Genomic DNA, 17,172 nt, shown 5'->3' on the forward strand with positions numbered 1-17,172 from the left:
GTCAGACCCCACCAATCAATAAGTTATCACTTATTATTCAGTAGGACTATCAGCTGTGCATCCACCAGACTTCTGCACAACGCAACTCATGTCCCAACCCCATTTATAAGGCAAGAAATCCCACTTATTAAACCTGACAGGGCACACCTGTGAAGTGAAAACCATTCCCGGTGACTACCTCTTGAAGCTCATCAAGAGAATACCAAGAGTGTGCAAAGCAGTCATCAAAGCAAAAGGTGGCTACTTTGAAGAACCTAGAATATAAGACATCATTTCAGTTGTTTCACACTTTTTTGTTAAGTATGTAATTCCACATGTGTTTATTCATAGTTTTGATGCCTTCAGTGTGAATGTACAATTTTCAAAGTCATGAAAATACAGAAAAATCTTTAAATGAGAAGGTGTGTCCAAACTTTTGCTCTGTACTGTATATTTCTAACAAAGTAACATTTACATAGAGGGAGGGAGTAGAGTATCACATGGTCCTGGTATACTCCTTACAATATTATACACAGGAGCTCTGTACATAGTATATTGTGTATGTGTAACACAGTAATCACCTTTGACATTATAAACAGGAAGTCTGCATATAGTATATTGTGTACATGTAATACAGTAATCACCAGATACATATACAGGAGCTCTGTATATAGTGTCAGTGTTCAGGTAATACAGTGATCACCAGTGATATTATACATAGGAGCTCTGTATATGGTGTATAGTGTACAGGTAATACAGTGATCACTAGTGCCATTATACATAGAAACTCAGTATATAGTGTATAGTGTAAGTGTAGAATTAACACACTTTATAGAAAACTTGTAGAAATGTTGTAAGAAGATATTTTGGATTGCCTGCACATAATAAAATTATAAAGACGTTTCGGTCATATAGATTAATAAACTCTAAGGATCAGCAGCATGTGCTGCAGCAATGTGTGAATGCCAGAGGTGCATTATTGAGGAGCAATTGTTTTTGAAGGGGGATTTGATGCCTTATATGGAGTTAAGAAATTGTTTTTCAATCCAATATGTAGCTAATAGCATTTGCCTTATGGGGTTTTTGCCTTTCTATGGATCAACATGTTAGACATCAGTACATTGAATTACACCTATAGTCCATCTTCAACTTTAAAACTATGAATTGTCTGCGTCTATTTAAATGATCAGATTTTGAATAGTTTATTTTGAAGTTTGATATTACGCTGAAGATTTTGATTTCTCCGAGTGGTGATTTGATTAATTTATTTGGGCTAGGGAGAATGTATAGCACATTTGCTGCAAAAGCAGCTGTTTTGTGCTGAGTCCATATTTCAAGCCAATGATGTCAAGGTTTTGCCTTATTTTTGGTGGAAATATTTCTTGTTGGGAGTATAAAAATTAAGGTTGAGAGGGGATTCCTGTCTAGAGCCATTTCTAATTTCAAAGTTAAGGGAAATTTTGTTAATCATTTACAGTTTAGTCATTGGTTTGAAGTATAGAGCTAACATTTCGATATAAAAAAGTTGGGAAGTCAAATTTCAACAATGTTTACTCTAAAAACAGCCAGTCAAGACGATCAAATGCTTTTTTCATTATCAATTGGGAAGATTAATATTTTTGTTTGCCAAATGTATAATATTCAATGTTCTGATTACCTTATCTTTAGCTTAACATAACCATTTTACTCATCGTACTTGCTTGTCTTTATACATGTCTTTACATATATAATTTGTTTTTACAAATTTTGTTACAAAAATACTTAGATTTAAAAAATCACCACAAGATATTGAGTTATCGCCTAAAACAACTTTTAATTTTCTTGAGTTCCGTCACTAGACACAAAGCTTCTTCTTGAATTCGATCTTCAATGGTCCTTTTTCCCATGCCGAAATCACGCATTGTAGAAAGAGAAAATCTACGAAGCTCCCTCCACCTCTCCATGTCACTTGTGAAAGTAATTCCTGAGAGACGACAATAACGAGTATGATTTTATTTTACAGGCTAACATTCATGCAAGCAAATAACACAGCAAACTACATCGAACTATTATGCAAATTGGATTTAAGTATTATAAAGAAGTAAAATAATGCTTTACAAAATCTCATGGATGGTTTGTGTCTCAGGGTCTTTGGATCACTGACATCAGGCTCAAACACTTGTGGTAATTACTGTATTTTACCGACTATAAAAGACGCATCCCAGGTTTAGACAGCAGAACATAGGAACACATTATTCATACTAGTTAAACTTTCCTCGGTGATGTAAAGTAGAAAGGTCAGGAGGATCACTAATTCTTATACACACACAGCTCTGCTACATGCCCATATAGACACACACAGCACTGCTACATACACACAGACACACATACACAGCAGTCCTGATCGGGACCTCCACTGAGGCTGCAGAAGTTGAGCAGTTGCAAGACCCTCCACTTGATCAATCATTTGACCTGAAGATGCTCGAGCTAGTTACATGACCTGAAAAGTCCTAGAATTACTAGTGCAGAAGGTCCTTGGGCTGCTCAGCTCCATTCGGTACAGCCTCCTCTCCTGCTCTACATCGATCACATAGATTAGTGTCAGACAGGAGTAGAGGGCAGCTCTCTCTGATCAGGAAGGAAGCGTTATCAGAGTTCTCCTCCATCAGAAGATGCAGCCTCTGGACTATGAGACGCACACTCTTAATTTTTTATTTTTATTTTTTTAAACCAGAAAAACTGAGTCTTACAGTCCAAAAAATAGGGTAGTTTGTCACATGAGCCCAAATAAATGGAAAACTACCCAAGAAGGACAATCCACAGGTTTCAAGCAATATGGGAACAAAAAGAATCTCTCTGCTTCCAAAGAGCATCCAATAGTGCAATACCTTGGGCAAGGTATGAAACCAGTAGATATTTCACAAAAACTTAAAAGTGATCAGTGTTCTGAGAAGAGATTTTTGGCTGATAAAGAGCACAGACTGATTTGGGCAGATAAAGTCTTTATGAGGAAAGTTTCTGCCAGATAAATTCATTGGATTAAGAGAGTAGCTGTTAGTTTACCATTACATAGCAGCAAACAAGTGTGTGAATCTGCCCTTGACTCTGCCAAGTCACTGTAACACCTCTGAAGGAAGCATGCATTAACATAGCAGAACTGTGTGCGTAATGCATTCATACATTATGCATATGGATGAACGAATGTGCTCGGTGATATTCGGGAATCACTTGAGTATCACACTGCTCAGATCTGCTTGATACACACTCATCGAATAGTGTGGGCAGTACTCAATGTAAAACTCAAATCCCTTGCACTTGTTACACAGCCAATAAGCATGCTCGCATGGCTGTGAATCACTAATGCTGTAGCCATTTTGATTGTGTCATTACTGTGATTGGCTGGCCGTGTGACATCATCAGGGGTTCTAAAAAAAACAAGTGCTGCCCGGCTCGGCACACTGACACTATTGCACAGCTCGTAACACTTCGTATTGGAAGGAAAGAGGTGCTTGTCTAGGCCTGTGTGAACAGTATTACAAACGAATCAGAGGCCTGTAGTGTTGATACTGGTTCTGAAGCTGAGCCATCATACTAACAGTCCTTCTAAGGGCTAAGCGTTTATATCCAATACAATCTGCATTTATCTTAGGGAGGGAGAGTCGCAGGAGCAGGAAGAGTGACAGAATGCAGTCTATAGACAAGGATTAGACCTGTGCAGTGTGTTGGCAAATATATGGTTGCAGGGTTTTTTTTGTGGAGGCTGAAAACAAATTGAATATATTTTGATCCAGCAAGTATTACATGCTTTGAGGTCCATTTTTGTGTTGTATAACACAGACAACAATTGTTGAAAATTTCCTGGCCTACATGTCTCAACCATACACTAATCCGTAGTGTGCAATATCCGATCTGTAAAATTGCTAAAAAGTTTTTACATACTTTGAAGGCTTCTATTTCTCAGACACAGTGTTACTTTGTTGGTGAGCATTTCGGTTATCTCTAAAAGTGCAGAAAAGCATTGAAACATTTTTTTGATTGAATTTGATTGCCATCCATACACTTTTGCATTCTGTTTCATTACAGTAAACTTCCAAAAACAGCTTTGGTTGCTGTAGGTGACCAACTTTTTTCTTTTATTAAAAATAAACTTGGCCTAGCAATTACAAAATGCATAAGGCGTGCATTAAATGGCAGGAAAGTGGAAGTGCTAATGATGGTGCATGTAGATGCCAAGCATGTGGGGCAGGTGCGACTACGCCTGTTGCTTGAGCACAAGAAATACGCCCATAGATGACACATATGTTCCTGTTCCACTTTGCAGGTAGGCACAGTAAACCACTTGTGAAGCCAGATAGCAGAGAATTCCCCCAGCAGGCTTGGCAGCACCACACAGTTTTTAAACTGTCCAGTCTCTCCAGCTTAAAGTTTGGATCACTTAATAATCACCCTGATCCTCCCACCATGTTGAGTCTCTGTATACCAGTGATAACACACTACGAGGAGCTCTTTACAACATAATTTCTTGATCATGGCCTCTAAACCTGCATGCTCCAAGAGGGACTTGAGGACATGGTGTTAAGTGATAGATAGAAAAACCTCGCACTCAACTTAAATGCAAATAGAGAATTTTATTCAGTCCATAGGGAGTAGTACAGCAAAACGTTTCGGTCAAACGTGACCTTCGTCAGCTACGTACTATGCAAGTAGGTGGACTCAAATAGATATCAGAGTGTGTTCATATGGATGTCTCAGCATCCATCAGGACTGTCTGTAGTGGGTAATCTGAGGACTGTAATGGGCAGTCTAAAAGCCAGTACAAAGAATTGCCAGACATGTCTGAGGTTTTTGCCGCTGAACCTCCAATGAGGCATGGTTGTGTGGGATCATGGCAGTAACCTGGTGGTGGGTGTGAAGCTTGGCAAGCTTACACACATACCATGCTTGGCACATGTGCTCAACTTAGTAGTTCAACAGTTTCTGAAAACATACCAAAATTTGCCAGAGCTATTGGTCAAGTTAAGCCATATCAGCGCCCATTTCTACAAGTCTGCTACAGCTGCCGCTGCTCTGGCAGTATTGCAGCAGCACATGCAAATGCCAGCTCAGCAACTGCTGTGCAACGTCATCACGCCCTGGAACTCCACACTGCACATGATGGCAATTCTTTGTGAGCAGAAGAAGACAGTGGTAGTGCAGCGCCCCAGAGTCCTGGTCGTTGCAGTACTGTTGTTCCGCCGCTAAGGGGGGCTATGGTACGTCTGATGGCACTGAAGGAGTTCATCTGACCAGGTATCACAGACACCAATACATTTCACAGTCTGGCCTCCAGGGGGAGCTAAGGGTTCTATGTATTAGGCCACTCCTCACAATCTGGTAAAACTGGGGGTTAGGCAGGAAGTTAGATGAGAAAGCTGACTGGGAATCGAACAGGCAACACCCTGTGGCAGGAGGTGTTGCGGGGAGAGACTCAGAAGGGTCCCTGTCAGGGGTGGGATCCTGACAGAGGCCTAGCAACCAGAGAGAACGTTACGGGACCGCGACTGCACGATATAGCGGCGGTACCCCAAGAAAGGACAAGAAGCGAGGTTTATTGTGCTGAGTGAGAAACGAGATCAACGCAACAAGGAGAATACCAGTAGGAGTCGTGCTGTAAGACGAGGCAACATCCTATTGAGGCGCATAACCGGTGGCCGGAACGCTGAGGAAGTATAGAGCTCCAGGCCAAACTTCAAACCTACGGCAGGGCAGTCAGTTATAGGCGGGCTGTCTCACCCAATTGACCTAGGAAGACACAAGGGGGGTAACAACAGGAGTGGGGCGACGCTAGAGTCCCGGAAGAGCTCTGAGCCTCCCCGTCATACGGGTGCGTCCTAACCATAAGATCTGGGGGACGTGGAAGAACATCAGAATCGAGTTGTGAGGGAACACGAGAAACAGACACAACAGTTGTGAGGACTATCCCGTGGTGCTTAGCAGGGAAGGACTACAACACACAAGCGCTAGAAGGTAGGCACAGATTTCCACCTGCAAAGGGAGCTCTGGATGTGCCATCGGACCGGCCAGGCTTGCGCAGCCCGGTTAACCGTATTCCGGATTGAGGATCCTGAAGCCTTCAGTAAAGAGGTAAAGAGACTGCAACCTGGCGTCCTTGTTATTTACTGCAACCTGCACCGCACCACTACAACATCACCACCATCCCGCACACCTATCATTGTACGCCCCTCAGCAGGGTCACGGACCGGGTCTAGCCACCGTGACAACCCCAGAACAGAGACTCAGAGGCCCGGTACCGGGTACCCCTCGGCCCTGCGGCAGTGGGGGCGCTACAGTTGAGTACCAGCTCCAACACGCCTGTCTGTATTCTGGCCAGCCACTGCACATAGCAACTGAAGAGTGGGCATGGATGTCTGACATTTGTTCAGTTCTCCAAGACTTTGTGGACTTCACAAAGATAGTGAGAGGCGATGATGCCATAGTCAGTGCAACTGTCCCACTTGTGTGGCTACATAAACAGTTGCAGCTCACAATTAAACATGAAACTTTGAATGCTAGCCAGGTTGGGATGGAGGAAGACATAACACAGAGATTGTAACCAGCCCCATCTCATCTCCTCAGCCCGGACTGTTAAACAATGAGGAAGTGGAAGAAGAGGAACAGGAGCTGTTGGCTAGTGCAACAGAGGCTAGTACTCACACAACCTTCATCCCATCTTTCCTATGTGGATGGGCATGAGGAGGAAGAGAGGAAGGAGGAGGAGATGGAGAGTCGTCATCATGGTGGAGATAGGGAAATAATGGCTGTATGGAGCTTTGCACAAATGGCTGACTTTATCACCGCTGCCTTTATGGTGTCCCTCAAGTTCAATTTATCTTGGCCCAAAAAAGGAGTATGAGTTGTTCACCCTCTTAGACCCACGCTACAAGGAGAACTTGCATGTCTTCTTCCTGCAGTAGAAAGGTCTTCTAAAATGGTGCTATGCCAGGAGGCCATTGGGGAAAATATGTAGGAAAACTTCCCTGCAGACAAATGCTAGTGGCAGTGGGCAAGCTTCCTTGCTCAACTGAGGAGAGATCACAGAGACACACAACAGGGGTAGGGGTATACTGTCAAAGGCGTGGGTCAATTTCATGATATCAGCCGAGAGGCCAGGGCTTGATGACTGGGTATTTTTGACAAGGAGGGAAAAAGAGTTTTTAAAGATGGTCATACAATACCTGGCTGACCAAACTAGCGTACTCCCCAATTCTGCTGTGACTTTCAACTATTGTTTTTCAAAGCTGGACACCTGGCATGAGCTTTTCCCCCTATGCCTTGGAGGGGTTATGCTATATGGGTGAGAAATTGAATCCAGAAAAAAAACTTTCAGTACTTTTAGGGACTATTCTATATCACAGAAATGTAGCATGTAATACTCTGTTGATGAGAATAGTCAATTTTTGTGCAAAAAAAAAAATCATATATATATAAAAAAAAAATCTGCTCACATGCAGCACATATATATTTAGCAATGGACTGTAAAGCACTCAGCACTACGTTGAGCCTTTATTCTACCACTTTCCCTGCTTCTGCAACTGTCCATGGGTTAAATGCACAATGTATCTGATACAAAGAGCAAAGCACAATATTAGGCCTTAGAAGGACTGTTAGTAAGGTGGTTCAGCATCAGCACCGGTATCAACACTAGAGGACTCTTATTAGTTGAACGGTGCACACTGTTGTGAACTCTGTTCTCGAACTCCCTCCTGTGGTCAGGAATGGTATTTCTGTGAGTTCTGCCCGTGGGTTCCCTCTGGTGGCTGAAAGTGGAGCTGCTGGTCTGGAGGTGGCTTCCTCAGCTGCATCGTTTAAGACTGGGCTGGTTCCTCTATTTAACTCTGCTCAGATCGTTACCTGATGCCAGTTGTCAATGTATCTGTACTGGTTCAGATCTCACTTGGATCTCCTGATGACCTGTCTACTTCAGCAGAAGCTAAGTCCCTGTTAAGCTCATTTGTTGTTCATTTGTGTGCTGAATATATTTCTGAGTACCTGCTAAGTTTTGTCCAGCTGGCTATCATGATATTGTCTTGCTAGCTGGAAGCTCTGGGTTGCAGAGTGGCACCTACCGCGCCGTGAGTCGGCGCGGGGGGTTTCTTGCTCACTCTGCGTGGCTTTTTGTAGTTTTTTGTGCTGACCGCAAAGACCCCTTTATCTATCTTCTGTCTATTTAGTAAGTCGGGCCTCCTTTGCTGAAACCTGTCTCATTCCTATGTTTGTGCCTTCCTCTTAACTCACAGTCAATATATGTGGGGGGCTGCTCTTTTCCTTTGGGGAATTTCTCTGAGGCAAGGTGAGGCTATATTTCTCTTTAGGGGTAGTTACCTCTCAGGCTGTGAAGAGTCGTCTAGGCAGAGTCAGGTACGATCCACGGCTAATTCTAGTGTGTGTGATAATAGATTAGGGCTGCGGTCAGCAGAGCTCCCACTTCCCAGAGCTCGCTCTATTTTGCAGTTTTGACTATCAGGTCATTCCCGGTGCTCCTAACCACCAGGTCCAGCCATAACAGTACAACTGGCCTCAAAGTGTTAATGCATCTCAATAGAGGGATAAGAGAAGTTCTGAGACCATTTTTTTTTCTCTGCAGTGTGTTTAGTCATTTTTTTCCCCTAAACCTCTGGGTGGTTCAGGACTCAGGTGTAGATATGGACATTCAAGGTCTGTCCTCTTGTGTGGATAATCTCACTGCAAGGGTACCAGGCATTCAGGATTATATAGTTCAGAATCCTATGTTAGAGCCTAGAATTCCAATTCCTGATTTGTTTTCTGGGGATAGATCAAAGTTTCTGAATTTCAAGAATAATTGTAAACTGTTTATTGCCCTGAAACCTCGCTCCTCTGGTGACCCTAGTCAGCAAGTAAAAATCATTATTTCCTTGTTGCGTGGTGACCCTCAAGACTGGGCATTCTCCCTTACGCCAGGAGATCCTGCATTGCTTAATGTAGATGCATTTTTTCTGGCGCTTGGATTGCTCTATGATGAACCAAATTCTGTGGATCAGGCAGAGAAAATCTTGCTGGCTCTATGTCAGGGTCAGGATGATGCTGAAATGTATTGTCAGAAGTTTAGAAAGTGGTCTGTGCTTACTCAATGGAATGAGTGTGCTCTGGCAGCGATTTTCAGAAAGGGTCTTTCTGAGGGCCTTAAGGATGTTATGGTGGGGTTCCCCACGCCTGCTGGTCTGAATGAATCAATGTCCTTGGCTATTCAGATCGATCGGCGTTTGCAGGAGCGGAAAGTTGTGCACCATATGGCGGTGTCCTCTGAGCGGAGGCCTGAGCCTAAGCAATGTGATAGGACTTTGACCAGAACTGAACGGCAAGAGCACAGACGTCAGAATGGGCTGTGTTTTTACTGTGGTGACTCCACTCATGCTATCTCTGATTGTCCTAAGCGCACTAAGCGGTCCGCTAGGTCTGTCACCATTGGTACTATACAGTCTAAATTTCTTTTGTCCGTTACTTTGATTTGCTCTTTGTCATCCTACTCTGTTATGGCGTTTGTGGATTCAGGCGCAGCCCTGAAATTGATGGACTTAGAGTATGCCAGGCGCTGTGGGTTTTTCTTGGAGCCCTTGCAGCATCCTATTCCATTAAGGGGAATTGATGCTACGCCTTTGGCCAAGAATAAGCCTCAGTATTGGACCCAGTTGACCATGTGCATGGCTCCTGCACATCAGGAAGATATTCACTTTTTGGTGTTGCATAATTTGCATGATGTGGTCGTGTTGGGTTTGCCATGGCTACAGGTCCATAATCCAGTATTGGACTGGAAATCTATGTCTGTGTCCAGTTGGGGTTGTCAAGGGGCCCATGGTGATGTTCCAGCGTTGTCAATTTCTTCTTCCACTCCTTCTGAAGTACCTGAGTTTTTGTCGGATTACCAGGATGTATTTGATGAGCCCAAACCCAGTGCCCTGCCTCCTCATAGGGATTGTGATTGTGCTATTAATTTGATTCCTGGTAGTAAGTTTCCTAAAGGCCGACTTTTCAATTTATCTGTGCCAGAAGACGCCGCTATGCGGAGCTATATAAAGGAGTCCTTGGAGAAAGGGCATATTCGCCCGTCGTCGTCACCGTTGGGAGCAGGGTTCTTTTTTGTGGCCAAGAAGGATGGTTCTCTGAGACCTTGTATAGATTACCGCCTTCTTAATAAAATCACGGTCAAATTTCAATACCCTTTGCCTCTATTGTCTGATTTGTTTGCCCGGATTAAGGGGGCTAGTTGGTTTACCAAGATAGATCTTCGAGGAGCGTATAATCTTGTGCGTATTAAGCGGGGCGATGAATGGAAAACCGCATTTAATACGCCCAAGGGCCATTTTGAGTATCTGGTGATGCCATTCGGGCTTTCTAATGCGCCATCTGTATTCCAGTCCTTTATGCATGACATCTTCCGAAAGTATCTGGATAGATTCATGATAGTATATTTGGATGATATTTTGGTCTTTTCGGATGATTGGGAATCTCATGTGAAGCAGGTCAGAATGGTGTTCCAAGTCCTTCGTGCTAATTTCTTGTTTGTGAAGGGGTCCAAGTGTCTCTTCGGAGTTCAGAAGGTTTCCTTTTTGGGCTTCATTTTTTCCCCTTCTACTATCGAGATGGATCCAGTTAAAGTCCAGGCCATTTATGATTGGACTCAGCCTACATCTGTAAAGAGCCTTCAGAAATTCCTGGGCTTTGCGAATTTTTACCGTCGCTTTATCGCTAATTTTTCTAGTGTTGTCAAACCACTGACTGATTTGACCAAGAAAGGTGCGGATGTGGTGAATTGGTCCTCTGCGGCCGTTGAGGCATTTCAGGAGCTGAAACGTCGTTTTTCTTCGGCTCCTGTGTTGTGTCAGCCAGATGTTTTGCTCCCTTTTCAGGTCGAGGTTGATGCTTCTGAGATTGGAGCAGGGGCTGTTTTGTCTCAGAGAAGTTCTGATGGCTCTGTGATGAAGCCATGTGCTTTCTTTTCTAGAAAGTTTTCGCCTGCTGAGCGTAATTATGATGTTGGCAATCGGGAGTTGTTGGCCATGAAGTGGGCATTCGAGGAGTGGCGACATTGGCTTGAGGGCGCCAAGCATCGCGTGGTGGTCTTGACGGATCACAAGAATTTGACTTATCCCGAGTCTGCCAAGCGGTTGAACCCTAGACAGGCTCGATGGTCACTGTTTTTCTCCCGTTTCGATTTCGTGGTTTCATACCTTCCGGGTTCTAAGAATGTGAAGGCTGATGCCCTTTCAAGGAGTTTTGTGCCTGATTCTCCGGGAGTTTCTGAGCCGGCTGGTATTCTCAAAGAGGGGGTGATTTTGTCTTCCATCTCCCCTGATTTGCGGTGGGTTCTGCAGGAGTTTCAGGCGGATAGACCTGACTGCTGTCCTGCAGAGAGACTGTTTGTCCCTGATAGATGGACTAGTAGGGTTATCTCGGAGGTTCATTGTTCGGTGTTGGCTGGTCATCCTGGAATTTTTGGTACCAGAGATTTGGTGGCTAGGTCCTTTTGGTGGCCTTCCTTGTCCCGGGATGTGCGTGCTTTTGTGCAGTCCTGTGGGACTTGTGCTCGGGCGAAGCCCTGCTGTTCTCGTGCCAGTGGGTTACTTTTGCCCTTGCCGGTCCCGAAGAGGCCCTGGACGCATGTTTCCATGGATTTTATTTCAGATCTCCCTGTCTCTCAAAGGATGTCGATCATCTGGGTGGTTTGTGATCGCTTCTCTAAGATGGTCCATTTGGTACCCTTGCCTAAGTTGCCTTCATCCTCTGATTTGGTTCCGTTGTTTTTCCAGCATGTGGTTCGTTTGCATGGCATTCCGGAGAACATTGTGTCGGACAGAGGTTCCCAGTTTGTTTCGAGGTTTTGGCGGTCCTTTTGTGCTAAGATGGGCATTGATTTGTCTTTTTCTTCTGCTTTCCATCCTCAGACAAATGGCCAAACTGAGCGAACCAATCAGACTTTGGAGACCTATCTGAGATGCTTTGTTTCTGCTGATCAGGATGATTGGGTGACCTTCTTGCCATTGGCTGAGTTCGCCCTTAATAATCGGGCCAGTTCGGCTACTTTGGTTTCACCTTTTTATTGTAATTCTGGTTTCCATCCTCGTTTCTCTTCAGGGCAGGTTGAGCCTTCGGACTGTCCTGGTGTGGATTCTGTGGTGGACAGGTTGCAGCAAATTTGGACTCATGTAGTGGACAATTTGACATTGTCACAGGAGAAGGCTCAACGTTTCGCTAACCGCCGTTGCCGTGTTGGTCCTCGACTTCGTGTTGGGGATCTGGTTTGGCTGTCATCTCATTATGTTCCTATGAAGGATTCTTCTCCTAAGTTTAAGCCTCGTTTTATTGGGCCTTATAAGATTTCTGAAATCCTCAATCCTGTGTCATTTCGTTTGGACCTTCCAGCTTCTTTTGCCATCCATAATGTGTTCCATAGGTCATTGTTGCAGAGATATGTGCGCCTATGGTTCCTTCCGTTGACCCTCCTGCTCCGGTGTTGGTCGAGGGAGAATTGGAGTATGTGGTGGAGAAGATTTTAGATTCTCGTATCTCGAGACGGAAACTTCAGTATCTGGTCAAATGGAAGGGCTATGGTCAGGAAGATAATTCCTGGGTTCTTGCCTCCGATGTCCATGCTGCCGATTTGGTTCGTGCCTTTCATTTGGCTCGTCCTAATCGGCCGGGGGGTTCTGGTGAGGGTTCGGTGACCCCTCCTCAAGGGGGGGGTATTGTTGTGAACTCTGTTCTCGAACTCCCTCCTGTGGTCAGGAATGGTATTTCTGTGAGTTCTGTCCGTGGGTTCCCTCTGGTGGCTGAAAGTGGAGCTGCTGGTCTGGAGGTGGCTTCCTCAGCTGCATCGTTTAAGACTGGGCTGGTTCCTCTATTTAACTCTGCTCAGATCATTACCTGATGCCAGTTGTCAATGTATCTGTACTGGTTCAGATCTCACTTGGATCTCCTGATGACCTGTCTACTTCAGCAGAAGCTAAGTCCCTGTTAAGCTCATTTGTTGTTCATTTGTGTGCTGAATATATTTCTGAGTACCTGCTAAGTTTTGTCCAGCTGGCTATCATGATATTGTCTCGCTAGCTGGAAGCTCTGGGTTGCAGAGTGGCACCTACCGTGCCGTGAGTCGGCGCGGGGGGTTTTTTGCTCACTCTGCGTGGCTTTTTGTAGTTTTTTGTGCTGACCGCAAAGACCCCTTTATCTATCTTCTGTCTATTTAGTAAGTCGGGCCTCCTTTGCTGAAACCTGTCTCATTCCTATGTTTGTGCCTTCCTCTTAACTCACAGTCAATATATGTGGGGGGCTGCTCTTTTCCTTTGGGGAATTTCTCTGAGGCAAGGTGAGGCTATATTTCTCTTTAGGGGTAGTTACCTCTCAGGCTGTGAAGAGTCGTCTAGGCAGAGTCAGGTACGATCCACGGCTAATTCTAGTGTGTGTGATAATAGATTAGGGCTGCGGTCAGCAGAGCTCCCACTTCCCAGAGCTCGCTCTATTTTGCAGTTTTGACTATCAGGTCATTCCCGGTGCTCCTAACCACCAGGTCCAGCCATAACAGCACACACAGGCCTGGACTAGCATTCTCTCCCTCCAATATGAACTGTCCCTGAACTGTGCAATGGTAACAGTGAACTGAGCATGGTGGCACCTTTCCTTTTATACCCTTGATCATGTAATGCAGCCAGCTACTGTAATAACAGTAATGCCAATATCAAGATGGATACGGCATTATAGTGACTGTATAATATAAGGTAGTACACATCTTAATGATATAGCAGGGGTGGGGTAGCCCCCTCATGGAATATAATGTAGCCCCCTAATAGAATATAAAGTAGCCCTCATATAGTATAATGCAGCCCCCACATCGAATATAATGTAGTCCCCCCTCATTGAATATACAGTAATGCAGCCCCATCATAAGATATAATACAGCCAGCCTCTTATACTATAATGCAGCCCCCACGCAGAATATTATGTAGCCCCCTCAAAGTATAATGCAACCCCCTCATAGAATATAATGCAGCCCCCCTCATAGGGTATAACACTGCCACCATACGGTATAATGCTGCCCTCCTTCATAGAGTATAATGCTGCCCCCCTCATAGTATAATGCAACCAGGACTCACTAATATATAGTTTGCAGCTAACACTGCCCACTATTAAAGTGAAATGAATATTCACCTCTCTCCACGCCCATGGGGCGTGGAGAAGAGTGAATATTAATTTCTCTTTAGCAGCGGGGACAGGTTTTAGCCGCAGCAGCCGGCTTCTTCCTCATGTCATCCACTACTGCTCTGCTGGCACCGGAGTCCCCCATAGCAGCTGCGTGGTGTGCCGCTATTAGTGACATGCCACTGGCTGGGGTCCCCTGGAGTAGCGGGGGTCCTAGGCAGCTGCTGGCCCTGTATGCCAGCAGGTGTTAGTGCCTGTGCTCACAGAGATTCCTCCAGATCTCCAGTGGGCCAATCCAACCATGGATAGTGGTGATGTTTTATGAATGAGGGAAACAAGGGGAGAGGAGCGGAGGACTGTTATTTATTTATTTATTTTATTAACTTAATAGGTTTCGATTCCGGAAGCCAATCAGGTAACATAAACCATCCACAATGCCCAGACAAAAGGGATTGTGTTGTGAATTTGCTTTTTGCTCCCTCTAGTGGTTACTAGTTTTTTATACTCTGGTTTTTCTGTCATTCCTTTTATCCGCACCTGGGTCGTTAGTTAGGGGTGTTGCTATATAAGCTCCCTGGACCTTCAGTTCAATGCCTGGCAACGTAGTTATCAGAGCTAGTCTGCTGTGCTCTTGTCTACTGATCCTGGTTCCAGTTATATCAGCTAAGTCTGCCTTTTGCTTTTTGCTATTTGTTTTGGTTTTGTATTTTTGTCCAGCTTGTTCCAAAACTATATCCTGACCTTTGCTGGAAGCTCAAGGGGGGCTGGTGTTCTCCCCCCGGACCGTTAGACGGTTCGGGGGTTCTTGAATTTCCAGTGTGGATTTTGATAGGGTTTTTGTTGACCATATAAGTTACCTTTCTTTATTCTGCTATCAGTAAGCGGGCCTCTCTGTGCTAAACCTGGTTCATTTCTGTGTTTGTCATTTCCTCTTACCTCACCGTCATTATTTGTGGGGGGCTTCTATCCAGCTTTGGGGTCCCCTTCTCTGGAGGCAAGAAAGGTCTTTGTTTTCCTCTACTAGGGGTAGCTAGATTCTCCGGCTGGCGCGTGTCATCTAGAATCAACGTAGGAATGATCCCCGGCTACTTCTAGTGTTGGCGTTAGGAGTAGATATATGGTCAACCCAGTTACCACTGCCCTATGAGCTGGATTTTTGTATTCTGCAGACTTCCACGTTCCTCTGAGACCCTCGCCATTGGGGTCATAACAGTTTGCCAGGCCAGTATTAAATGTTTAATGCATTGCAGAAGAGGGATTATAAGAAAGAAGATTCTGAGTTTTTTTTTTCTTCTTCCCCTTTACCTCAGAGTGGCTATGCTTGCTGCAGACATGAATGTCCAGACCTTGATTACAAGTGTGGACCAGCTGGCTACTCGTGTGCAGGGCATACAAGACTATGTTATCAGAAATCCTAGGTCAGAACCTAAAATACCGATTCCTGAACTGTTTTCCGGAGACAGGTTTAAGTTTAGGAATTTCGTGAATAATTGTAAATTGTTTTTGTCCCTGAGACCCTGTTCATCTGGAGATTCTGCTCAGCAAGTAAAAATTGTTATTTCGTTCTTACGGGGCGACCCTCAGGATTGGGCTTTTTCGCTGGCGCCAGGAGATCCGGCATTGGCTGATCGTGATGCGTTTTTTCTGGCGCTCGGTTTACTTTATGAGGAACCCAATCTTGAGATTCAGGCAGAAAAGGCCTTGCTGGCTATGTCTCAGGGGCAGGACGAGGCTGAAGTGTATTGCCAAAAATTTCGGAAATGGTCCGTGCTGACACATTGGAACGAGTGTGCACTGGCCGCTAATTTTAGAAATGGCCTTTCTGAAGCCATTAAGAATGTTATGGTGGGTTTTCCCATTCCCACAGGTCTGAATGATACTATGGCACTGGCTATTCAAATTGACCGGCGGTTGCGGGAGCGCAAAACCGCAAATTCCCTCATGGTGTTGTCTGAACAGACACCTAATTCGGTGCAATGTGATAGAAAAACCGCAAATTCCCTCATGGTGTTGTCTGAACAGACACCTGATTTAATGCAATGTGATAGAATCCTGACTAGAAATGAGCGGAAAATTCATAGACGCCGGAATGGCTTGTGCTACTACTGTGGTGATTCTACACATGTTATCTCAGCATGCTCTAAACGTATAGCTAAGGTTGTTAGTCCTGTCACCGTTGGTAATTTGCAACCTAAATTTATTCTGTCTGTAACTTTGATTTGCTCACTGTCATCTTATCCTGTCATGGCGTTTGTAGATTCAGGTGCTGCCCTGAGTCTCATGGATCTCTCATTTGCTAAGCGCTGTGGTTTTACTCTTGAACCATTAGAAAATCCTATTCCTCTTAGGGGTATTGATGCTACACCATTGGCTGCAAATAAACCGCAGTATTGGACACAGGTTACCATGTGCATGACTCCTGAACACCGCGAGGTGATACGTTTCCTGGTTTTACATAAAATGCATGATTTGGTTGTTTTAGGGCTGCCATGGTTACAGACCCATAATCCAGTCCTGGACTGGAAGGCTATGTCAGTCTCAAGTTGGGGCTGTCGTGGTATTCATGGGGATTCCCTGCCTGTGTCTATTGCTTCTTCTACGCCTTCGGAAGTTCCGGAGTATTTGTCTGATTATCAGGACGTCTTCAGTGAGTCTGAGTCCAGTGCACTGCCTCCTCATAGGGACTGTGACTGTGCTATAGATTTGATCCCAGTCAGTAAATTTCCTAAGGGAAGACTGTTTAATCTGTCGGTACCTGAACATACCGCTATGCGTTCATATATCAAGGAGTCTCTGGAGAAAGGACATATTCGTCCGTCTTCTTCCCCTCTTGGTGCGGGATTCTTTTTTGTGGCAAAAAAGGACGGATCTTTGAGACCTTGTATTGATTATCGGCTTTTAAATAAGATCACTGTCAAATTTCAGTATCCTTTACCGCTGTTGTCTGACTTGTTTGCCCGGATTAAGGGTGCCAAGTGGTTCACCAAGATAGACCTTCGTGGTGCGTACAACCTTGTGCGCATTAAG

The 17,172-nt window shown here is 44.7% G+C and overlaps 1 protein-coding gene across 1 annotated transcript in view; it reads right to left on the reverse strand.

Moving 5' to 3' along the window:
* The window catches only part of LOC143805923 (cytochrome P450 2B4-like), a 113,721-nt gene that overhangs the window by 48,547 nt on the left and 48,002 nt on the right, over positions 1-17,172 (reverse strand). Inside the window, exon 4 of the mRNA XM_077285681.1 lies at positions 1,790-1,942. Within this exon, the coding sequence (XP_077141796.1) occupies positions 1,790-1,942 (153 nt within the window). The remainder of the gene's footprint in view (positions 1-1,789; positions 1,943-17,172) is intronic.

The sequence above is a fragment of the Ranitomeya variabilis genome, chromosome 2 (assembly GCF_051348905.1).
Source record: "Ranitomeya variabilis isolate aRanVar5 chromosome 2, aRanVar5.hap1, whole genome shotgun sequence".
NCBI lineage: Eukaryota > Metazoa > Chordata > Amphibia > Anura > Dendrobatidae > Ranitomeya > Ranitomeya variabilis.